The 26,311-nt window shown below is 41.0% G+C and overlaps 1 protein-coding gene across 4 annotated transcripts in view; it reads right to left on the bottom strand.

Annotated features, from left to right (window-relative positions):
- Positions 1-26,311, bottom strand: part of THADA (THADA armadillo repeat containing) — a 362,591-nt gene that overhangs the window by 68,130 nt on the left and 268,150 nt on the right. For all 4 annotated transcript variants that reach the window (XM_003809126.5, XM_055108026.3, XM_003809127.7 and 1 more), the window contains one exon: positions 19,533-19,627. In XM_003809126.5, the coding sequence (XP_003809174.3) occupies positions 19,533-19,627 (95 nt within the window). The remainder of the gene's footprint in view (positions 1-19,532; positions 19,628-26,311) is intronic.

Genomic DNA, 26,311 nt, shown 5'->3' with positions numbered 1-26,311 from the left:
TTCAACAAGCTCACAGGTGAAGCTGCTGCTGCTGATCCAGGTATTTTAAAAACCACTGCCCTCAAGTAAAGGTAATGACTAATGATATTAAAACCACACATGCCTGAATCCCACTCTTGTAGATTCTGATTCAGTTGGTTTCAAGTTGGGCGCAGACAGCTGTAATCTTAAGAACTGGCAGGTAATTCTGCTCTGCACCCCAGCTGAGAACCACACTCCTCAGGGCCAACTTTCACGCGGGTTGGCAGGGTTTATGGGTGGGTAGGGCACTGGAGTTTCACGCAGAGCACGTATGATTCCAGCGCAGGACTTCACAGTAGTGAAGAACTAGAAAATTCACCATGCCCCAATTTCTCTTTCAAATAAAAACACCAAAGGAGAGAAAATAACCAAGAATTCAAAAGAACGAATACGCACTATGAATGTTCCTGGCAGGCAGGCCAGCCAGCTAGCCAGACCTTCAGCAATGTAAACACTGGCTCGTTGTGTGCAGGTTCTGTTCTAGGTCTAGATGCAGAAGTGAATTAGACCTGGCTTTGCTCTCATGGAGCTCCAACTGGGTGGGGACCACAGGAACCATATTCCCCTATTCCATCTCAGTACCCAGAGTGAGAGGGTCTCTAGGTGGAACAGAAGGTTGGAGGCAGGAATGTCCAATACTTCAGCATAAGCTACTGCAGCAGCTAACAAAGAAATGCTGCTTTTCTCTTGCACAGTGGTTCTCAGCCCAGAAAGCACATTACATTAATCTGAGAGCTTTAGAAAAATACTCATGTCAGGGGACACTTGACCACATCTCTGGGGTGAAACCTGGCAGTCTAGTTTTAAAGTGACCTAGGTACAGCAGGGATTGACGGCTACTGTTTTAGTGGTACAGTCTGTTTCCCACTGCAGGTAGAGTTCGTCAAAGGGTTTTCACAATCGGGATTCTTCCCTGGTGCAACAACGTTTGTGTCCTGCCATAAAGAGTCTAGATGAACACGTGGTACTTATTTTCATTTCTATGAGTGCCCTTCGTTTGCAGGACACAAATAACTGAAGTTTGATCCAGTCTGAAGTTTAGCAGCCTTCTTCTTTAGCAGACTGTAATTTTTAAACCTTCTTTGCCTTTTTTTTCACAAAGGAAAAGAGATGGTTTATCACAAGCTGATCTTGAACTCCTAGGCTCAAGGGATCCTCCCACATCTGCCTCCTGAGTACCTGGGACTATAGGTGCGTGCCACCACACCCATCTGAAACCTTACCTTTTCTACTCGGAACCTCAACTTTGATTGATTTGGGTTTCTTCTTTGTTGGAAAGCCCAAATGTTTGAGTGAAAGAATCAAGTCCCTGCTTTAATGGCCCCATCGTACTTTTCCTAAGTTAGAGTGATTTTTTTCTAACTCTTCCTGGCTGGAGCTTTTTTCAGCCCTCCTTGTTTGGAAAGTCTTTGTACTTTCCCACCAGTGCAGTCATCTCAGCCACTCAAGTATGTGTGACTGATTCTTGCATCCAATTTGATTTCATTTTTGGAATTAACTTTTTTTTTTTTTTTTCACTCTTTGGAGCAAGTATATTTCTGGCCTTCAAGGGAATGGCTGAATGGCTGGATTCACATGGAAGGACAATACCTCCTACTGTGCTATGTCCTGGTTTCCTGGAGAAGTAATTTCTAATGAAATGTCACAATGTGGCAGACTGGTATAAGTTGCCAGCTTTTTATTTTGCAAAGGATGTTAAAAACCTACTATCTATTATCACTTCATGAAAGAAAGTCTCTTATGCCCCAAAAGGGAAAAAATCATAGTGTCATCATAAAAGATAATTTAAAGAAATTTGTTTTTAAGAAAAAGATGTAGCCAGGTATCGTGGCGTGCACCTGTAGTTCCAGCTAGCTGGGAGGCTGAGGCAGGAGGATTGCTTGAGCCCAGGAGTTTGAAGCTACAGTGTGCTATAAGCACACCTGTGAATAGCCATTGCACTTCAGCCTGGGCAACATAGTGAGACCCTATCTCTAAAAACTAAAAACTAAGAAACTAAAAAAAAAAAAAAAAAAAAAGACAAATTTGCTATAGTATCATTTTGCTATAGCTTCCTTGTGCCATGGGCTGGTGAAATCACCAGGGAGCAGCACTAGTGAATTACAGCTTTGGAGAAGTTGATAAAAGCTTCTTGAGGCTAGTCTGTTTGGATGGCATAACTATTAGGAACCTCTGTTCTCAGGAAGAAACTGAAGGAACTTTGCAGAGTCCTTCATGGCACTGAGGAGTGTTTTGCATAAAGGAGTATGGTGGCCCATTCACACAATTCCTTTGGTAATATCAGATGTGTTATCTTAGCAGTTTTTGGTTCTTTGGTAGGTTGGAGATTCCAGTGTAATGTCTGCAACCTGAACAGTCATTGTGAAAGTTAACTTTAGATATCAAAACTGCCACTCCCTAACTAACCAAGGGAGAGTGCTAATTTTGACAGGCTGCTGAAAGAGGATTTAACAGTAGCACAGACCTTGAGCAGGGATGGCATCATACTTAGCATGTCCTGTTCTATTATTTAGGGCAGTCTGTCTCCTCTCTAGAGGAGAAGCATAACCCAAAAGGGAAGGCCTGTGGGCCATTCACCTTTGCTCTTCTGAGCTACTCATATAGGTTTGTTAAATTTAAAAAAAAATCAATATAATTTTTAAAAGATGCATGTTAATCTAAATAGCTTTAACAAGGGCATTCTGGAAAAAAAATGGTAATATCATTACCACATAATTATGGATACAGTGAAGTTACATCATAACAGCATTTAATTTAGGTGAATTTAACTTTAGGTGGGGCCGGGGGGGTGGGGGGAGGAATAATAATTAGAGAGGGCAGTTTCCCCTGGCATTACAATCAGTGGTCAATGTCCCATGTAGGGTTGCTGTACTGTTACCTCAGACCGGCGGTTCTCAAACTTTAGCTGCTCACCCCAAGTTTCTAATTTCAGTAAGTCTGAGCAGGGCTCCCCAAAAGTTATATTTCCTAACAAATTCCCAGGTAATGCTGATGCTGCTGGGGCAGGGACCGCACTTTCAAGGCCTCCACCTCAGACCATCTGACATCATCCATGCTTTCCACACTGTAAACATCTTGCCATGCTGAATGTGTGTAATTCTAGTGTTTAATGGTATTTGTTTTTGTACACCATGGCCCTTCATCATAAGTCAACCCCTTCATCTAGTGCTCAGAGAGCTCCTGCATATTATACAGTTCCTGGCCTTCACTCTTACGTCACTCATCAAGACAGCCTGATTGTCTTGTGCCAAAATAAAAAGGGCAAGAAAGAAAAAATGCAAGGCCCAGAGTGACAACATTTTCTCGGTCCCAGCAAAGATGACTATGGGGGAGGCAAAACCCCGGTAATCACACACAACTTGTTCTATTTAGAAGCAGCAGTCAGTATCCATGAAGGCAGAAGGATCCTCCTCAGGACTGAAAAGACCAACCCAACAACAACAAAAAAATGGTTTCACTACTACAAAATGTCACTTATAAGTGCAAATGGCAGTGATACTGGTCGTGCCACCGTGGAAGGTCATCTGAGTCTCAGAAGGTTCCTCATTCTGTCTGAACTTGCACATGTTGTTCCCTCTGCCTCAAAGGAATGAATGAACAAATAAGTGAATTTCTCCTTTGCAGACATAACTGTTCTAAAGTTTTCTCTATTCTCCCCTTTCTCTCCCAGTATCTCCAACCTCCTTAAAAAAAGTAGGAGACGAAAAAATACAGAGCAGACTTCATTTTTTTTTTTTTTTTTTTTTTTTGTGATGGAGTCTCACTCTGTTGCCCAGGCTGGAGTGCAGTGGTGCAATCTTGGCTTACTGCAACCTCCGCCTTTCGGGTTCAAGTGATTCTGCTGCCTCAGCCTCCCGAGTAGCTGGGATTACAGGCACCAGCCATCAAGCCTGGCTAATTTTTGTATTTTTAGTAGAGACAGGGTTTTGCCATGTTGGCCAGGCTGGTCTTGAACTCCTGACCTCAGGTGATCCACCCGCCTCGGCCTCCCAAAGTGCTGGGATTACAGGCATGAGCCACTGTGCCTGGCCTAGACTTCACTTTCAATGCATAGGGAGACAGCCTGCTTTTTCTATTTTAAAGAACTGTAGCATTGGTCAGAGCTCTGTAATCAGATCCAACAAAAGTTTTTATCTGAAATGGTGGATAAACTGGTTCTAAAAATAATCACAGATGATAATTTGTACACTCTTAACGTCAATGTCCTGCTATGCAATTTCTCAGTTAAAAAAATTATATTTGTAGAGAAAAGGAAACCATAGGAACAACAACAACAACAACAAAATAAACTGACTTAATAAATCTTGGCTTCTCCTTATCAAAGGGAAATTCCACTCTTCTATTTAATCCTTGACCCTCCCAGTAAACTGTAATCCTGACCCCAGGGGCCCCTCCAGTTACAAACATGTTGAATGACCTGGTGGAGGGATTTGGAAACTAACTTTGTCTCACCCTGAACTAGTACTGGTTGTTTATTTCTTGCCTTGGTTTGTTTCTGGTTCTCTGAACCCCATCATCTCTGCTTACATAGGTGTGGCCCCCATCACACACACCCCTTGGAAAACATTCCTACTTTTCCTTGTCCCAGCATACTCTCAAAGGCATGTATTTTTCAAGTGTAGGATTCCCGATCGGCTGCTGAGGAAGGAGGATGTGCTTCCGAGGATACTCTAAAGACTATCCTGGCAGCCCATAAAATCAAAACACAGCCCCTCTGGCTTGGGAGACAGCAGAGCCAGAAGAGCTCAAAGGATCTGGGTAGGCTAAAGATGAGCTCACCAGGCCCTGGGTGGGACCCACAGCTTTTACTATTGCCTCCACCCACCATCCCATCTCAGCCTTTGCCCAACACAGGGAGGAAGTCCAGAACTACTGTGGATAAACACATGACAACCCAAAGACACAAACATAGTTATTTCTAAGCATACACTACTTCTGGTTTCCTTTCCCCTTTTCTTTCTCCTTTCCCCTTTCCTTTCCTTTCCTGTCCATCCCTCCCTCCCTTCCTCCCTCCCTCCCTCCCTCCCTTCTCTCTCTCTCTCTCTCTCTCTCTCTCTCTCTCTGTCTTTCTTTTTTTGAGACAGGGTCTTACTCTTGTTACCACGCCGGAGTGCAGTGGTATGATCGCAGCTCACTGCAGCCTTCCCGGGCTCAGGAAGCAATGGAAATGAGTCTGGGAGGTGATTCTCCCAACTCAGCCTCAGTCCCAGGGAGCTGTGACTACAGGCACGAGCCCCCATGCCTGGCTAATTTTTTGTATTTTCTGTAGAGATGGGGTTTTGCCATGTTGCTCAGGCTAGTCTTGAACTCCTGGGCTCAAGCAATTTACCTGCCTTGGCCTCCCAAAGTGTTGGTACTACAGGTGTGAAGTACTGCGCTCGGCCTACTTCTGGTTCTTTTGGCGAAGTGGTCCGAAGAACAGGATTGGGATCAGAAATTTGTCCACCATGACCCTGTTTAATTTAAACTCTAACTCACAAAGGACGTGGGGCTTCTCTTCCACACTTAGTCCATGGGATACTGCAAAACCAACTTGGGAGTCAAATGCTAACTGGGAAGATTCCTTTACATAATGGGCTTACCTCTGTTGCCTCACCTGTAGTAAGAGAGGCTAGGATCACCCATCTCAGTCCCTTGCTAGTGCTACAATTTAGTTCTGGGAATGCCCCTGGGGTTGAGGGTCTGTAGAGTCTAAGACTGAAGAGGTTCCTGGCACCAAATCATCAGTGATGTTGCAAGGTGCAGTATACAGCTGCTAGCAAAATCCAACAAAATCTGGTTGTACTAGGAGTGCTCCTATTTTGATGTGAAGTCCAGCCCCAACATGGAGAAAGGAGTTAGGTTAATTCTGCCAGGTAATCAATGGAAATGAGCCTGGGAGTCAGGATCCAGCTGCTTCCACCCTGGATGTGATGGCCATTCATTTCTTTGTTCTTGCTATCAGTTTTATCTCTTGATAGCCGCTGTTCTCCCAATGTTGGCTTTTTCTTGTAATGTGACTATTCACAATTTTTATGACATTTATCCCAATCCTCTGAGGGTATTATGCCCACTTTACAGTTGAAGAACCAAGAGGCCTCAAGACAAGGTGATGGAAGTGATTTTTGCTTCTGTCTATGAAAGATTAACCATTGCAGGAACTGTCCTTCCACCATAAACAATTAGAAAACTGAACAAAATGTATGAAATTATTGTTTTTAATCATTGGATATGAGCAATGCAAGACTCAACAAGAAGACAATAAGGGAAGCATTACAATTGCCTGAGCTTACTGCCAAGAGGCAACTTCTAAGCCCCAGTACAGAGAGGAGGAACCCAGAGCCCAGAGGTCTTGGCTCAGTTGAAAGGATGAGATATCAGAGTTTGGGAAGACTCAGGCAGCTGGAATTTGTGGGGCACAATACCGGAGAGAACAAATCTGTATAGTGAGAGAGCTCTGGAGATCTGTAGACCAAGGGACCCTGTGAATCTTTCAGCTGAATACTGATTTGCACATGCATGGGGTGAAACTCTAAAAGGCTAGAAAAAGAACTGCAGAACTGCAAGAAAGCAGTGAGCTGGACAATTCCTGGAACTCATGTAGGCTCACAATAGTTATGTGTTCTCTCACCCAGAGTAGAGACCTTGTAACACATGGGACATCATGTAGGTCCTCAGAAGGATCCTGTTAGAGGAGCTACATTTGCCCTAAACTAAAGGCTCCTCTTTGGATTGAACCCACCAGAACTAAGCTTAAAAGCAAGTCTTGGAAGAATCCAACCAATCCTAAGTAACTCAACTGTGTGCTAAAACAAAGTCCAACACTTTAAAGAATAAAACAAAATCCAATACCTGACAACATAAAATTAACATTGTCTGGCATCTAATAAAAAATTATAAGCACGCAAAGAAGTGGGAAAATATAACCCATAACCAGGAGAAAAAAAATTTAAAAATATCCTAAAATGACAGCAATAATGAAATTAGAAACTAGAACATGAAAACAGTTACGTACACCTGCTACATATGGTCAAGAATCTAGAGGAAGACTGAACATGATAAAGGGAGATATAGAAGATATAAAAAGGACACAAATGAAACTTCTAGAGATGAACAATACAATATCTAAAATTAAAAAAAATTCACAAGATGAAAATAATAGCAGAAGCTGGGCATAGTGGCTCACATCTGTAATTCCAGCACTTTGGGAGGCCAAGGGAGGAGGATTGCTTAAGCCTAGGAGTTCAAGGCCACCTGGGCAACACAGTGAGACCCTGTATCATTTTTTTTAAAAGAGAACAGTAGTAGGTTATACGCTGCAAAAGAAAAAGTTTGTGAATTTAGAGTCACAAAAGTTGAAGCTATCAAAAGTAAAACAGATTAAAAAAAAAGAATGAGCATCAGCGACGTATGGGACAACTTCAAGTGACTTAATTTACATTTGAATGGAATCACAGAAAGAAAGGAAAAAGGGCAAGAGATGGAATAAATATTTAAAGCAATAATGGTGTTGGGGGCTGGGCACGGTGGCTCACGTCTGTAATCCCAACACTTTGGGAGGCCACGATAGGAGGAGTGCTTAAGCCCTGGAATTCAAAACCAACCTGGGCAACATAGTAAGACCTTGTCTTTACAAGAAATTTAAGAATTAGGGCATGGTGGCATGTGCCTGTAGTCCCAGTTACTCAGGAGGCTGGGGTTGGAGGATTTCCTAAGCCCAGGAGTTTCAGGCTGCATTGAGCCATGATCGCACAATTGCACTCCAGCATGGGAGACAGTGCAAGACCCTGTCTCTAGAAACGAAGAAAGAAACAAACAAAAAATGGTGCTGAAACATTGGATACCCATAACAAAAAAAAAAAAAAAAAAAAGAATGCCAACCATATCTCATGATACACATGAAAATTAACATGAGATAGACTACAGATCTAAATGTTAAATGCAAAACTACAAAACTTTAGAAGAAGTTTTGAGGGAGCATCTTTGTGACCTTGGAATAGGCAAGGATTTCTTCACTAGGGCATAAAAAGTCTAAAACACACAAAAAAAGGGATAAATTTGACCTTATCAAAATTAAAAATGTCTGCTCTTCAAAAGACAATGTTAAGAAAATGAAAAGGCAAGCCACAGCCAGGTAAAAACTATGTGCAAAACATTTACCTGTATAAAGGGCTTGTATTTAGAAAAAACTCTTACAACCCAGTAAGACAAACAACTTGAATTTAAAAAGCAATGTATAAAAGATGTGAATAGGCACTTTACCAAAAAAGACATACATAGTCAAACATGACACATGAAAAGATGCTCAACATTATCAGCCATGCTTCTTATGAATGCAAGGTGGGAATGCAAAGTGGTAAACATTTTGGTAGTTTCTTGTAACATTAAACAATCCTTATCATATGATCCAGCAACCCCTTTCCTAGGTTTTTACCCAAGAGAAATGAAAACATATGACCGAACACTTCTATGTGAATGTTCAGAGCAGCATTATTCACGATCTCCAAAAAGTGGAAACGACCCTAATGACCCATCAACTAGTAAATTAGTATAAACAACCCATACACACAATGGAATACTACTCAGCAATAAAATGTCACAACTCACACCATATTGACAGAATGAAGGATAAAATTACAATATCATCTCAACAGGCACAGCAAGGTCATTTGCCAAAATTCAACATTCTTTTGTGGTAAAAGCACTCAACAAACTAGAAATAGAAAAAAACTTCTCCAACCTGACAAAAGGCATCTGTAAAAAACCCACAGCTAACATCATACTTAATGGTAAAAGAGTGAATGCTTTAAGATCCCCTAGGATCAGGAATGAGACAAGATGTCTGCTCTTGCCACTTCTATTCAACACTGTATTGGAGGTTGTAGCCAGAGCAATTAGTCAAGAAAAAAGGAGTCCACAATAGAACCTATTACAGCTAATAAGTTAGTTCAGTAATGTTGCAGGATAAAAGATCAATATACAAATATCAATTGTAGCTCTATACAGTAGCAATGAACAATCCAAAAATGAAATTAAGAAAATAATTCTATTTATAACAGCATCAAAAAGAATAGGAACAAATTATTTAATGAAAGATGTGCATGAAGTATATGTGCACTGAAAACTATAAAACACCCACTGAAATAAATTAAAGAGACCTAAATAAATGGAAAGACATCCAGTGTTTGTGGATTTAAAGACATCATATTGTTATGATGGCAGTGCTCTTCAAATTAATCTACAGATTTAATGCAATCCCTATCAAGATTCCAGCTGGCTTTTTCTTTCCTCCCTCCCTCCCTCCCTTTTTTTCCCCCCCAAACAAGCTGATCCTAAAATTCATATGAAAATGCAAGGAACCCAGAATAGGCAAAGCAATGTTGAAAAATGAAGAAAGAGGACTCACACATCCTGATTTCAAGTTACTATGAAGTAATGATAATCAAGACAGTGTGCTCCTGGCATAAGGATGATACATAGATCAATGGAATACAATTAAGAATCGAGAAACAAACCTCTAATTTATGGTCAACTGACTTTTTGACAAGGGTGCCATGACAATTCAATGGGGAAAGGATAGTCTTTTTGAAATACAGTGCTAGGACAAATGGATAGTCACATATGCCAAAGGAATGAGGCTGAATCTGTACCTCATACCAGATATAGAAATTAACTCAACATGAATCATAAACTTATGAACTAAAACTTTAAAACTTCCAGAGGAAAACATGGGTGCAAATCTTTGTGACTTTAGATTAGGCAATTATTTTAGACATGAAATCAAATGCACAAGCAATAAAAGAAAAAACAGATACAATGGACTTCAAAACTAAAAACTTTTGTCCATCCAAGGATATTATGAAGACAGTAAAAATCCACAGAAAGGGAGAAAATATTTGCAAACTGTGTGTCTTATAAGGGATTAATATCTTGGACATAAAAAGAACCCTTACAACTTGAGAATAAAAAGAGAAATAACTCGGCTGGGCGCGGTGGCTCACGCCTGTAATCCCAGCACTTTGGGAGGCTGAGGCAGGCAGATCACCTGAGGTAGCGAGTTCGAGACCAGCCTGGTTAACATGGTGAAATCCTGTCTCTACTAAAAATACAAAATTAGCCAGGTGTGGTGGCACATGCCTGTAATCCCAGCTACTTGGGAGGCTGAGGCAGGAGAATCGCTTGAAACCGGGAGGCGGAGGTTGCAGTGAACCGAGATCGTGCCATTGCACTCCAGCTTGGGCAACAAGAGCGAAACTCCGTCTCAAAAAAAAAAAAGAGACAACTCACTTAAAAATGCTCAAAGGATCTGAAGAGACCTTTCTTTGAAGATATATAAATGACCAACTAGCACTAGAAAAGATGCTCAAACTCATTAGTCATTAGGGAAATGCAAATCAAAAGCATAATTAGATCCCAGCACTAGGATGGCTATTAATAAAACAGATGGACAGTAAGAGTTGGTAAGGATATTGAGAAACTGGAAACTTCATACACTGGTGGTAAAAATGTAAGATGGTTGCAGACTCTTTGGAAACAATTTAGCAATTCTTCAAAAAGTTAAACTTAGAGTTGGCATATGGCCCAGACATTCCACTTCTAGGTAAATACCCAAGAGAATTGAAAACACAGGTCCCAGCAAAAACTTGCCCATGAATGCTCATAGCAGCATTATTCATAACAACCCAAAAGTGAAAACAACCCAAATGTCCATCAAACTGATGAATGGATAAACAAAATGTGATATCTATATACTGGAATATTATTCAGCCATAAAAAGAACAAAATGACCAACATGGATGAACCTTCAAAACATGTTAAGTGAAAGAATCCACACATGAAAGGCCACAAAGGTATGATTCCATTTACATGAAATATCTTAAATAGGCTTTCAAAAACTACTTGCATAAACATTTAACTGACATGGGCAACTACTTTCAGATTATCTGTGATGAGCAGCTGGAGCTGGGAAAGGCAGGAACAGAGAACACTGAAACCACAGATGTGGCCGGTCATGGTGGCTCATGCCTGTAATCCCAGCACTTTGGGAGGCCGAGGCAGGAGGGCTGCTTAAGCCCAGAAGTTTGAGACCAGCCTAGGCAACAAAGGGAGACCTCTCTCTACAGAATAAAAAATTAAAAACAAAAACAGAAAAACCACTAGGTTGGCATAGTGGCATGCGCCTGTGGTCCCAGCTACTCAGGAGGCTGAGGCAGGAGGATCACTTGGGCCCATGAGGTTGAGGCTGCAGCGAGCCACGACTGTGCCACTGCACTCCAGCCTGGGTGACAAAGCTGCAAAAAAAAAAAAAAAAAAAAAAGAAATCACAGATGTTCTGAGACCCTAGTTGTTGACTAGAACAGTATTTCACTCCTGGGATGAAAATGTGGGTAGAAGGTTTCATGACACGGTTCTGCCACAGACACAACTCTCACATTATATGAGGCCTTTAACTTTGGTCACAGAAATGGACGGTGAATAAGGAGTCAGGAAAGCTCAACCTTTTCACTAACCAGCTGTGTAACCTTGGGTAAGTCACTTAAATTGCTATGATCTCTAAACTAAATTTCTAAAGAATTGTGGGCCTCTGTACTCAGCACAAGGTTTGGAATTAACAGAGTAAACACCACGTTAACCTAGCAATCTAATAACATACCCTATATTATTCTGACTTCTGAAAGACAGCTAGGAATCATCTGTTATTTTAGAAGCTCACTGTTCCCTGGGAAAGATAATTTTGGCACAAGCAGCAGTTCAGATGACAGTTCCAGTGTTTTGGAGAAAACCAACTAATTTATTGACAACAAAGCCTGTTTTTTTTTTTTTTTTTTCTCCTCCTTAAAATTTCATAGCTATAGGCCCAGAAATACAAAGTCCCCAGAAGACTCTAAAAATATGTTCTCAATTCCTTTTTATTTCCCACCCAGAGCTGAGAAAACAGCACCAACTGTGTCGTATTAAACACATCTGCATCCAACACTGATAAAGTGCATGACCGAGGAACAGATAAGAATTGTTTTCAATTTGTTAAAATGGAAATAGTTAAATTTAACCTAATTAGACTAAATAATCAAAGCAGGTGTTTGTAAGAGGCAGTGTTTGTTTTCATTCTCTGTAACTGTTCAGCTATATTTCCCAGGAACTTAGGTAAAGGAAATTAATATGTCATAAAAATCACTGACCTATTTATTCATGTCACATATGTATTATTCATGTTTTAGGCAGTACAAATACAGGGCATTGTTGAACATTTCTCACAGATTTTACCATTTAAGCATCATCAACATCTAAGCTGGCCTGCAGAGGGGCTTATGTTACCTAACTTCCATTATATAAATACAAGCAGTAATAAATGAGAGCCTGTCTTCTAATCGTACACTGATCTACAGAGCGCACTGACTTGGCATTTAGACTATTTAGGGTTTCTGACTCCACTTGCACAAGCTGGTCACTTTTAAGACATTTAAAAGAAAAATAATGACAATAATAAAAGTTATATTCCAGTTAAAACAAAATGTTTATTGCACTTGGCAGAGTGATGAGATCTGAACTATAAATATCAACTAACAAAGAAACCACAAAATGTAGTCACCAGCAGCCTGGTATTAGGAAGTGTTTTGTGCAGTGGCCATAGGTCCACTTTCCAAGGGAAAAAGGGCAGGTGGCTGCCCGGGAGCAGTCAAGCGTGCTCTTTCTAATAACACGCTCCAGTCCTGGGTAGGCTCTCGTATTATTCCACACACCCTCAGGATGGGAAACAGAAACACAAGCAAGAAAGGCCCCATAAAAGCCTGTGATGTGGAAGCTCCTGAAAAGGGGATCCCTTCTCTGAGGCCTGGGCATTCTGCAGCAGGGACAGAAGCCTGGGAAGTTGAGTCCACGAAGAGGGTTCTCGGACTCCCTTCCCTAAGCGAGTGACTGATGTTTCCTGACTCTGGCCCTGGTTGTGCCGTGGGGCCACAGTGAGGGCAGGTGGAGAGCTCAGGATCTGCCACCTTAGCACACATGGGATGTTAGGCACTTCTCGCTATGCCTCAGTTTCTCTGGTCTCATGAAGGAACATTAGTACTTTCTTCATTAATGCACATAAAATGCTTGGCAGTGCTTGGCATAGAGATAGATGCTCAATAAATGTTGGCCACTATTATTATAACCCCCTACAAACAAGGAGGATGAGATTGAAAACAATGTTTCCTAAAAATGAGAGTATAATGGGCATCCTATCCATATTTCAGGGGTAGGAAAACAGCCTTCTGAGATCATTTATATGAAGGGTATGGATGGACAAATCCTTATCAGCCTAAAATATTTCTATCTATGATTGCTATGTCATTTCTTTACGATTAATTAATCCTCTTCATGAGTCATGTTTCAACATATTATACATACACGTAATTATAAAAGAACGAAGTTGCATAAAATTTATAAAATGGAGACTAGGAAAGGAAAAACCCGCTCATAAAACCCAACAAGAGAGCTTAAAATGAAAGTTTGAAAGTGCAGGTAGGTATTTGTTTAAATACTTGGTAAAAGAAAATGTTCAAATCAGTAGTTGTGACAGACACAATTTTAAGGGGTGTGGGCATAAGAGAAACAGAAAGTCCATCTCTCAAAGGGGTAAATATTTAGTCAAGTCTTAGATAGTATTTCTGTAAACAGAAATTTCAATGGAAAATTTCCAACCTGAGAGCAAATAATTTAAGACGGGTTTAATATAAGAATTAAAGCTCTCGTCTCCATGTCACTGCCCAGCCAGCCTGAAACCCAGCCCTCTGAGTCCTTGTGGCAGTTCGGCTTTTTCTTTCTTGTTCCCTCAACTACATCTGGACACTATAATTTTCTTTCCATTCCAGCAGGAAACTGATATATACTAATGATGACAGCTGGATTCAGAAGAGGAAAAAGAACACAGGGGACAGAGAGTCCTTGTGGGTTTAAAACTCAAAACAAAACCCCCAGATTTGAAAATTTTAAAACCTAGTTAATGGCTGAGGAAACCTCAAATGATTGGGAAGCACTAAGATAAAAGTTTGAATTACATAAAACACATCATTATCTTAAGCTTTTCTAATAATCTTCTCTGCCTTTCTCCTTCACTGTTTTTCTCCTTGTTTATGCCCCTAGCCCTTCAACGTGGTTCTAAGACATGTCAGAGGTAGGAACAGCCTTCCAAGGCCATTTACAGAATAGGACTGGAGAGGGGATGAGCAGATGCTCCTCCATCCAAAAAAGTTTCCCTGAAATTGTTATTACTTCATTTCCTTTGGAATAATCAATCCCTTTCAAGATTCATATTTAAATACATTTAATTTAAACATATGTATATACACATAATGAAACAGAATTATGTTTCATAAAATTAGTAAAATAGAAAATAAGAGAAGGAATCTCCCCTGTAATCCCACCATTCTAAAATAATTCCTTTTACCATAGCGCTGCCTTTCATTCTAGTCTGGTCCTCCATTCCCCACTCCCTACCTCCCAAACCCCTAATATTGATTATCAAAATGGCTGGGCAAAAGCAAAGTGAATGAATCTCCAGTTACATTCTTTTTTTTTCTTTTTTTCTTTTTTTAGAGACAGGATCTTGCTCTGTCACCCAGGTTGGACTGCAATGGTGTGATCACAGATCACTGCAGCCTTGAACTCTTGGGTTGAAGGGATCCTCCTGCTTCAGCATCCTGAGTAGCTGGGACTCTACAGGCACATAACACCATGTCCAGCTAATTAAAAAAAAAAATCTGTAGAGATGGAGTCTTGCTATGTTGCCCAGGCTTATCTCGAACTCCTGGCCTCAGGCAATCCTCCTGCTTTGTCCTCCCAAAGTGCTGGGATTATAGGCGTGAGCCACTGCATCCAGCCAGTTACATTATTTTGGAGTGACACTAGGAACTTGGTTCCATAAGGGTCCTAAAAATCCTGTAAGGATGAGGGCAGAGAAAGAAATGTCACATTGTCTTAAAAACCACACAGTCCTACTCTCTGTCTTAGATCGTCCAATGAACTCCTTTGTCTACAGGGTCAAATTGAGGCTCCTTGGACTTTGGCCTATGAATGAGGCCTTCCATGACTGAGTTTCTGCCTCCTCAGCCTCACCAGTCACACCTGCCTGGCCTTGAACCCAACACCCCAGTTGCCGTGTCCCTAGTGCTCTGAAGGCTGTGCTGATTTGTGCCCTTACAGCTTTGGCCATGCTTCTACCTCTGTCTGTAATACCTACCTCCATCTTGCCCATCCTGGTGAATCCCTACCCACTGTCAAAACTCTGTTCAACCACTTCCTATTCAAGGGAGTCTTTCCTGTCCTCTCAAGTAGAAATGATCTTTCTTTAGTGCCTCAAATGTGTCCCATACATACTTCCTTTAATACAGCATCTGAAAAATCCTTCATTGCACCTACTTATAAGACCAAGGCATATTCATCTCTATCTCCAGATACAAGTGCTCAATATATCTCTGAGGCTAGCAGGTCTGATGAATGAAAAAATAAATAAACAAGAAAAAAATGATCTTTTTCTGGATCAGTCAGAGGGACAGGGGCAACCCTAATCAAGTGGACTCCTGACATTCTAAGCCAGGTATGTTATACTGCAGTGTTTTCCCAGGAAAGCAGGCATTTCTTCTTTCCTGAAGATGTTTAAAAATATGAGAACAGTGAAGGCGAGGAGGTGAACACAATGCTGCACGGCTGGAGGAGACTGGATTAGATGCATAGCTTCCAGCGAATAATAATGACAATAGGCTGGGCGCGGTGGCTCACGTCTGTAATCCCAGCACTTAGGGAGGCCGAGGCGGGTGGATCACCTGAGGTTGGGAGTTCGAGACCAGCCTGACGAACAAGGAGAAACCCCGTCTCCACTAAAAATACAAAATTAGCCAGGCGTGGTGGCGCATGCCTGTAATCCCAGCTACTCGGGAGGCTGAGGCAGAAGAGTTGCTTGAACCCGGGACACGGAAGTTTTGGTAAGCCGAGATTGTGCCATTGTACTCCAGCTTGCGCAACACGAGTGAAACTCCATGTCAACAAAAAAATATTAATAATAGTTAATATTAGTGAGCATTTATTCTGTGCCATGCAAAGCACATTCTTCACAGAGAGCTTCACATGTATAAGCTGACAACCACTCTAAGATATAGATCTTACTGTCCCCTTTTACAATGGAAACAACGTGTCTCAAAGCAGCTAAATAACTTGCCTAAGGTCACAAAGTTAGTAAATGGCAGATCTAGGATTCAAACCCAGAGGTTTGGCTTCAGTCTATGTGGTATACTTCCTACTCTGGGCTTTGTGAGCTAATAATGGAGGCAGATATATATTTACATACACACATAAACACCTTGCTTGAATTCAGAAAATGAATTCACATTTATTTGATACATGAGTTTAAATAAAATCTGTATTTTGATAACAGCTGTTACTATTCTAAAAACTGAGGAGAACTGCATTTCATCAAACAGTTAATAAATCCATTTAATGAGGGTCTACTATGTGCTTAGATGACAAAGAATCTAAGACATGGTCCATTCTTTCAAGGAGCTTACATGCTAAAACTATAATATCATCACATTATTTTGAAAGCATATTGAAATCTACACATCCAAATAAGTGATCACCTTATTTGGTGATATATTTATCTAATGCTCAACCTGTTTTGTGGAACAATTTATAAAACACACAAGAATAGACTTCACTACATTAAGCACAGTTTATTTTTATCCCAAACAGTGCTTTCCGTCTTAATTGCCATTTTATTTGGTATTTGGTTATTTCTAAAAATCTATTCCATCCTCAAAGAAAGAAAATATGCTCCTATTGTTTGTGTGGATGTATTATATGAACATGAACATTCATACATATACATAAATACAAACACATCTAGCGATTTTATGAGGGCAATTCCCTGAGGACTGAATAAAATTTGTGCTGTCTGATAAAAATGAGTCATATATATGTAATTTAAAATGTAAACAGCCACATTCTTCATCATTAATAATGTTACTGTAATGTACCTTTTGGGTTATGATGTCATTTACAATTCTTCCTATCTTTCCATTTGACAAAGTTAAACACATATATTTCAATGACAGTTTTACTTTGTTATTTTTCCCATTCTAGTTGCCATATTTTATTTTATTTTATTTTATTTTATTTTGAGACAGGGTATCGCTCTGTTGCCCAGGCTGGAAAGCAATGGCATGATCATAGCTCACTGCAGCCTCGAACTCCTGGGTTGAAGTAATCCTCCTGTCTCAGCCTCCCAAGTACCTAGGCCTACAGATGTGTGCTACCACATGTGGCTAATTAAATTTTTTTTTTTTAGAGATGAGGCCTCACTATGCTGCCAGGCTGGTCTCAAACTTCTGGCCTCAAGCAATCCTCCTGCCTCAGCCTCCTAAAGTGCTGAATTATGGGCTTGAGCCACCACATCTGACCTTAGTTGCCACATTTTAAAAAGTAAAAGAAACGGGTAAAATTAATTTTGATAATACATTTTAAATTTAATCCAACATGTCAAAAACATCATTCCAACACATACATATTACAAAATTATTGAGAAATTTTATTTTTAACTCATACTAAGTCTTTGAAATCTAGTATGTATTTTACACTAACAAAACATCTCATTTTGGACCAACCACATCTCAAGCGCTCAAGATCCACACATGACTAGTGGCTGCAGTATTGGATAGTGCAGGACAAAATTTTTAGAGCTATGGTTGTCATACTAGAATAAAAGCATCCTGTCCTCACATCTTACTCTGTAGAGTAACATCTTTAAGAGTAATATATAGATGCAAGTGAAATACTGTTAAGTTATTAAACACAGCTTGTGAAAACAAGCTGTGATCTGTTTAATTAGGGTATAAACTCTAAATAATGTTAACAGCTTGGAGAAATGGATGGTTCAAAAAAGCTAAAGTCATCTTCAAGGAACCCAGCTCATCAGTAAAGGATGGGTAGTTGGGGAAGAAAGACGGTATTTTACAACATATAAGGATTAACCATTCTAGACAAAGAATAATGGCACTGAGCCAAGAAAAACTCAGTTCAAATAAACTAATGATTATAGTCAATCATAAACTGTCAGAATCCCAGGGAGTAGATTTGTAAGCAATGAACAAATCTCTTATGGCCAAAGCCCTTTAGATACATAGGCAGGGAAGTATTACAAAGCTATATGGAATTTGGAACTGAAATACAGAAATGGTGGAAATCTAAAGCAATTTACTTGGTAACATTGGATTCATAGTCTCTTTTTAAACTTTAGACTCCAGTTGACTTAAGGGTAAGCTGGAGTAGATGCAACTCTGTGGTCCCTTACAGCCACGGTGACCAGTAATTTATTATGCAAACCTGGTCACTTTCAAGAGTAAAAGGGCGCACTATTAATAATTATGCTGGGATAAGAGGCATAAACTGGGATTGCTTTATAGCTATAAAACCATATGATTTTACACTACAAAGAGGATACAACAGCTACTCCTATCCAGGGATGTGGACTTGATGAGAGTCTAGCACGTTCTTATTACCTCTGCATGGCCACAGGGGTTTTGTGGGCTAATATACATCGATCTGGGTGAGACGGTTTTGCATGCTCCCACCTCCCCCACCTCCCTCCTGCAAAGCATTTTAAATTGGTTTGAATTTGGGAACAGGGTTCCATATGAACAGAGCTGAACATTGACAGCCTGAATGTATTTACCGAAGACAACAAATCATTGACAGACTAAATGTAACAGAGGAAAGGCCTGGTCTGCTTGCACTCAGAATCTGACTTTGTAATTGTAGCCTCCTTTAGACAGGCCTAATCAATTAGAAGAGGCTGATTTTAACCAGTTGCAGACTCATTACCCTGCATTCCAGTTTGTGTTGATGAAAATCAGTTTCAGTCCGTGGCCTGGAATTCATGTACAGCACTTCCTGTAGCCTCTTATATAAACACATCAAAAAAATTTTATTTGGAGTTGCCATTTTCCCTTAAAAAAGAAAAACCACTTCGCAAATCATGATTAAAATAGAGCAACTGTATGTGGATCTGGGGTCCATCCCCAGAAACACACATGACCAAGAAACATGTGGAAAGTCAGAGTCTGAGGCAGCAACTCATAAGTGCATTGGTGTAGGGGTCGATTTGAGAAGAGAGTCTCAAATACCCAGCATCAAATGAGCCCAGCTCAGTTATCTCCACAGAATGGAACAGAATGAACTCACAGCTATTCAAAATAATGACCTTTCAAAGAAAATACATAAAATAGAAAAAAGCCGGGGTCGTAGATGCAGAGAGGGTATCTGAGTAGAGTTCACTCTTCCCTGAATGACCAACTAGAAAATAAACGGCAAACTTCCAAATAAACAAGAACAAGTTTCCCTGACAAACTTCTATGAGGGAACTATATGACACTGTTTAATTTTGATGTGTGGTTAGTCTTACAAAAGTAGAAGGTGGAGCAGTGTGTGGCAGAGCCACTCAAAACGCCATCCACATTTCAAAGATGTGTAACCATTCCAAAATACAGTATAACTATGAATCATACCTGGCTGGTTGTCCTTTGCAGATTTGTTGAGGCAGCAAGTCAATAGGAAGAGAATATCAATATATACCGCTCTGGTCACCAAACATGGATTTTGCCTGGAAAGGTAAAGAACAGAATATAAATTGAGATTTTCTCTCCCTTAGGTCTGGGTCTCAGGAAGGAGAACATGGGTATTTTCTATGGTATATGATGGGGCTTAAGCAGCTATGGCAAATATTAAGAAATGATGTACAATCATTGATGGCAAGAAAATAAGCAACTAATGTGAGCAAATGAAATCCTTGACCATATGATGGAGGCCAAGGCTATGTGTAGACAAAATAGATAACAACTCTATGCTCTGGCTTCAAATAAAATAAAATGAAAACAAACACCAAGATCCTATCTTAGTTAGTTGAAAATAAGATGGGACAGAAGGGGTGGGGAGATGGTACTCTATTATTCTACATTTTTAAGTATAGAAATTTGGGGGAAAAAAAATCAGTCATGAAAATCAGATTTAGTATTGTGGAGAAGGAAAATTACACTCACATATGAAAAGCTGTATCTGTGGACTTGAAATAACCAGCTGAACAATAGACACATGGCAAGATTAACAAACACTGGAGATGACATTTTCCCCAATAAATGGATTTTTTTCTTCATTCAATATATAGAGCAGCTCTTTGAACAACATAGTAGAAATAGTAAGTGGGCTCAGATTTGGGTATCTATATACAAAAGGAAGAAGAAAGACTTTCTTTTTAAGAACAGCACTGAAGGGCCTTGACTCTTGAGTGTCTTTGGCCATGAAAAGGCCAAAACGTCTTTGGTGTACTAATAATACAATGTGAGTAGTAGAGACAGTAGGGACAGACCTACAATTGAGTCCTGGCTTTCCCACTTACAATCTCTGTGACCTGAATCAGATTCCTGACTTGTAAAATGGGAACTGTATTATCACCTCTGCTATGGTTTGACTGCCCCTGCTAAAATTCATGTTGAAATGTAATGCTATTGTAACACTGTTAAGAGGCAGAGCCTTTAAGAGGTGATTGGGTCATGAGGGTACTGTCCTCATGAATGAATGAATGTTGTTATCTTGGGATTGGGCTAGTGATTTGGAGACTGAGTTTGTTATAAAGATGAGTTTGGCTTGATTTCCTCTCTGTCTTGCGTGCTCTTTTCTGCCTTCAGCCTTCCACCATGGGATGACCCTCACCAGATGCCAGTGCCATCTGTTACAATAAATACAATACATACATTCTGTTACAGCAATAGAAAATGGACTAAGACAGCCTTACTGTGAGTCACTGTGAGTGTTCAATGTGGCACAGTAAACTTAAAATGCCCATCTCAGTGCCTGGCCATGGCAGATGTTCCAGAACTGTCCATTCCTTGCCCTTCTCTCCTTCCAACATGGGATTAGGGGATGGCATTGATATTGGCACAAGTGTTCTGGCTAGTGAGTTTCCATGTGGCTTAATCCTGAAATCCATCCTTCTCATTTCCTATAAACTAAGTTTTACAATTTCCTTAAAGTTTATTCACACCTCTATCCTGAATTGCCTATATCTGGAGCTGGTGTATGTCTAACATGAAAAATATGTATCAGATACTTTTTTTTTTGAGACAGAGTCTCGCTCTGTCCCCTAGGCTGGAGTGCGGTGGTATGATCTCGGCTTACTGCAACCTCCACCTCCTGAGTTCGTGATTATCCTGCCTCAGCCTCCCAAGTAGCTGGGATTACAGGGATTAAGACTGAAAAACAAGAGGCTGGTTAAGAGTGTGCTGGTGGTGCAGGCATGGTGGCTCATGTCCGTAATCCCAGCACTTTGGGAGGCTGAGGTGGGTGGATCACCTGAGGTCAGGAGTTCGAGATCAGCATGGCCAACATGGTGAAACCCCATCTGTATTAAAAATACAAAAATGAGCCGGGCATGGTGGCGGGCGCCTGTAGTCCCAGCTACTCAGGAAACTGAGGCAGGAAAATCACTTGAACCTGGAAGGCAGAGGTTGCAGTGAGCTGAGATCATGCCACTGCATGCCAGCCTGGGTGACAGAGTGAGACTCTGTCTCAAAAATAAATAAATAAATAGGTAACACATGCAAAAATAATTGAAAAAGCACAAAAGGACATGCAATGAAAATGAAATCCCTTTTCTACAACCCTACCCCCTGCCCATATACTGTTCTCGAGGCAACCGCTATTACTACTTTCTAGCATATCCTTCCAAGCACATTCTATTCTTTTTTTTTTTTTTTTTTTTTTTTTTTTTGAGACAGAGTCTTGCTCTGTCACCCAGGCTGGAGTGCAGTGGTGCGATCTTGGCTCACTGCAAGCCCCACCTGCCGGGTTCATGCCATTCTCCTGCCTCAGCCTCCGGAGTAGCTGGGACTACAGGCGCCCACCGCCACGCCCGGCTAATTTTTTGTATTTTTTATTAGAGACGGGGTTTCACCGTGTTAGCCAGGATGGTTTCGATCTCCTGACCTCGTGATCCACCTGCCTCGACCTCCCAAAGTGCTGGGATTACAGGCATGAGCCACCGCGCCAGGCTCTATTCTTTTATAAGCATCTATCTGCTACCCACTTGTTTATATAAATGGTGGCTTACTATATACTCGGTCCTGATCATCACTCCTTTTCACTAATATGTTTTGGATACCATTCTATTAAGAACATAGAGATTTGCCTCATTTTCTTTTCTTTCTTTTTTGTTTTGTTTTGTTTTGAGACAGGGTCTTTCTCTGTTGCTCAGGCTGAAGTGCAGTGGCATGATCATGGCTCACTGTAGCCTCAACCTCCTGGGCTCAAGCGATCCTCCCACCTCAGCCTCCCAAATATCTGGGACTACAGGTGCATGCCACCACATCCAGCTAATTTTTAAAATTATTTTTGTAGAGATGGGGTCTTGTTATATTGTCTAGCCTGGGGTTCTACTTTTTAACCCTGCCCCTATCTTTTGTCTCTAGTTTACCCTGGGACTCTCAATCGTAACTTTCTGCTGTTACTCTTCCATCCACTATGGAAAGCCCACAGTCTATGAAAACTTTAATGATATCATTCCCAATGGTAAAATTTCTACTAGTTGAGACTGCCCCCTGCTAAAGCAAGAGCCATTCAGGGAGGAAAGCCAGTGGCCTGAGAAAGCAGATAGGATGTCTCCTGTGCATCCAGCCTTGAGCTAGGTGCAGGGAGGACATGCACAGGAGACGGCTACTGACCTGAGAATTTTGACTAGTTTTGGAGACAAAAACAAAGACAAACTTCAGAATAGGATGTAAGGAGTTAACCCAAAAAACCAACCAACCAAACAACCAACCCACCAACCCACCAGGGTGGACTGGAGAAATGAAGTTATACTTCCAACCGGGCCATGTAAGATGGGAAGAATTTAGAGACAAAGTTGATAAGGAAGGGCATTTGGAAAGAGGGTAAGAGATGTGAGAGGGAATTCATTTGGCTTCTCCAGTTCCAAGGAGCGGCAGCTTGGGAAGATAAGAGAATGCGTTGATAAGGTGGAAACAAGAGGAAGGCTGGTCAGGCTTTTAAGTGATGGGATACTTCATGCTAGCTGGGTGTTCCTTAGTGTAATAATTGACTGCCTGCTCCCATGTGGCCTCACAGAGTCATAGCTTCTTGCCCCAAATGTTTTTCTGGTTTTCTGTGGAGCCATACAGAACCATAAAGAGAAGTTGTTGAGAAACCGGTTTGACTTTCAAGTCTGATGAGGAGCCTGGTTTCCATGAGATTTTCAGCTAAGTTAGCATATTTTTAAAAATTTCAAAATGAACAGAGGAAAGGTTGATGATCTTTAGAGCCTTCTGCCAGGCTGAAGTGTTCTGCATCTTCCCTAGACCCGGTACAGGCTGGTGACCTTACTGGCCTCCTGGGACACTTCAGGAATCACTGACTGCTCCCACAACTGTGAGGCTTGGGGCCAAGTGTGATGTAGTCAACAAGATCATGGGAGGCTCCCTCAAATGCTGCTGCTTTGGATTCCAGGAAACAGAAGATTTGGGGCCACAAAGGAGTCCATCCATGGCTTCTCCTTTGAGATGACTCTGAGTGAAATTCCGGCCCGGAGCCCACTGTTCATGACTCCACCCTTGAGGACAGCCAAGGCCTTATAACATCCCTGTCTGGAGTCACAGAGTTGGGCTTCACTCTGAACTGGCTTCTAAGTCAGGAAAATAATTTTTTTCATTCTTTTTCTCTTGCTATTACTTGGTGTTTGTTCTGACTTGGAAATGGTGCACTGTAAGTTCAGGGTGAGCCAGAGGTTTGTTCTCAGTCTGTCAAGCCACTTTGATGATGGGAACAAAATCCCGAAGAGCAGCACGCCAGCTGGACAGGAAACTAAGCCACAGGGTTTTGGTGGGCTTGGGGAATTTTTCTACCCCCAAATGGAAAAATCCTGGCATAGAGCACAGCATAATGAAGATTTATAGTGCTCAAAAAAAATCAGAAGTGATCAGCATGTAGCAGATGCACTGAAAAGCAGCATTACTAGTGGCTTTTGAAGGAGGAGAAGGAATCCAGCACTATGCGGACGAAGTTGACATACAGAAGATGAAATGAAGGCCCTGTTAAGAATCCTGTTTTCTTCCACTCTTTTTTACCATTTGTCCTTTTAAATATCCACTTAAGAACTTGATTAATATGTTTTTGCCTTGGGAAATCTCTGAACTTCTTTAAATCTCCTGCCCTCTCTCCTGGAAGTTGGGAGAGGCAGAAGGCAGGCAGAGGGCAGGGCTTCCCAGACACGTCCACAAAAGCCCCAGTGTCTAGAGGACAGCAGAAGTCTTGGGGAAGTCTGTGATAAATTATTCACTTTTCCTGTCCCTTCCGGAATCCCAGTGGCTGCAGGTTTTTTTTTTTTTTTTTTGGTTTTGTTTTGTTTTTAACTGAGGCCTATTCATTCAGAAAACATTTATTAAGAGGCTACTGAGAGCCAGGAACAGTGGTGGGTTTGGAAATAGGAAGATGAAGTGATTCAGTGACACAGTCACTGCCCTCAAGGAACTTAGAGTCCTGAATAGTGTTTTTCCAAATGTATGTTAGGTTATGAAATCAACTAGTGGGTAGTGACCAGCAATAAAGGAAGGAAAGAAAGAAGGAAGAAGAAAGGAAGGAAGGGAAGGAGGGAGGAAGGGAAGAGGAGAGAGATGGGGGCAGAAGAAGAAGGGAGAAAAGGAGCTACGAGGAAGACAGAGGGAGAAAGGAGGAAAATATAATCAGAGTGTATCAAAGTAGTGTAGTAAGGACAGAGGGCAGGAGATTTAAAGAAGTTCAGAGATTTCCCAAGGGATTGTTTCACTAAGGTTTTTGTTATGTATCAGCTTTCCATTAAGTCCTTGCTAAGAATAATTTTTAATAAGTTATCTTTAAGATTTAAATAACCATTAAAATGCAACAAGTTTAAGTAAAATAATTGACTGGTCTAGCTTTTTTCTTTTTCTTTTCCAGGTAATAAGCTACCCTACATTATACTGAATGGCATCAATAGGGTTATGCTTTGTATCCAAAATGGCAGTGGATATGTTGAAAGCACACATTCCTGAAATTAAATATGCTCTATCTTGAGCAAATTCCCTCTCTGTTGCATTTTTGGCAATTTATATCTTACGCAGCTACTAAAATTTCCGACTGTGCATGATTTCATGTGTGTGTGCACAGTATATACACACAAACATATGCATTAGGTCATATGTAAAAGCTGTTTCTTGCTGTCAATGTCTGTCAAAAAAAAAAAAAAAAAAAACACTTGAAAGCCACTAGTGTAGTTGGGAAAACACACAACCAGTCATGCAAGAGTATGATGGGTGCCCCAAAAGGAGGGATTAACAGAGTAACTGTTTGTCTGGGTGAGTCAGGAAGGGCCTTGGCAGAGAGTTGGAGAATGGGGAGGAGGCAGACCATGGGCAAAGTGACCACAACAGAGGAAGTAGCATGTCCAAAGACTTGGGGACATGACATGTTTAGAGAATAACAAGTGCTAAAAGGGACAATGGTATGGGGGGCGGGAATTGGAATGGCAGAGGTGGGTTATTTTTATTTAATTTATGTTTCCACATTTACATGGCTTAATGTGGCCTCCATCAAAGAAGTACCTCCTAACTCCTATCTACAGGATATAATCAAATATAAGGAGAGGCAGTGTCTGGTCCATGGACAGCTGTTACAATGATGTGAACTGCCAAGACTAGAAAGATGGCCAGTGGGATTAGTAGGAAATGATATGGGATGAGTCAACAGGGGCCCGAAACAGAAGTAGTCTTTCAGAGCTCTAAAAGTTCCAAAGAATGAAGACCCCAGTGGGATCCCATAAGCTCAAGTCACACTGGACAGCTGGGGTCCCCACTCAATATTGTGAAGCCTTGGTGGGCTCCCTGGAAGAGAGAGGGAATTCACTTTGGACTCACCAAGCTCTACCAGAATTCACTGCCATCTTCAGAGGGCTGGAAACTGCTGTTTTGGCTTTAGGTTGCTAGTGTCTGTTAAGGTCTCTAAGACACATGGCTTAACTTTATTAATACAGAAACATTTACTGAGCAGTATGGGGGATATCCTACATGGGGTGGGAAGGGGAGGGAGAGGAAAAGGTTATGGCTTTGCAGAGCTTATGATCTTGTTGGGGGAGGGGTATATGTGGAGAAAAAAATACACATAAAAACAGAGGATTGATTTGATTGTCATGATTGTCATGGAGGAAGGCTCTAGAGGCATTGGAGGGGTTTGAGCTGGTGAAAGAGAAGGAATTCCAAAAAATCAAACAGGTGCAGCTGGCAGGCTC

Source organism: Pan paniscus, chromosome 12, assembly GCF_029289425.2.
Source record: "Pan paniscus chromosome 12, NHGRI_mPanPan1-v2.0_pri, whole genome shotgun sequence".
Lineage (NCBI taxonomy): Eukaryota > Metazoa > Chordata > Mammalia > Primates > Hominidae > Pan > Pan paniscus.
This window is presented reverse-complemented; position numbering and strand designations above follow the sequence as displayed.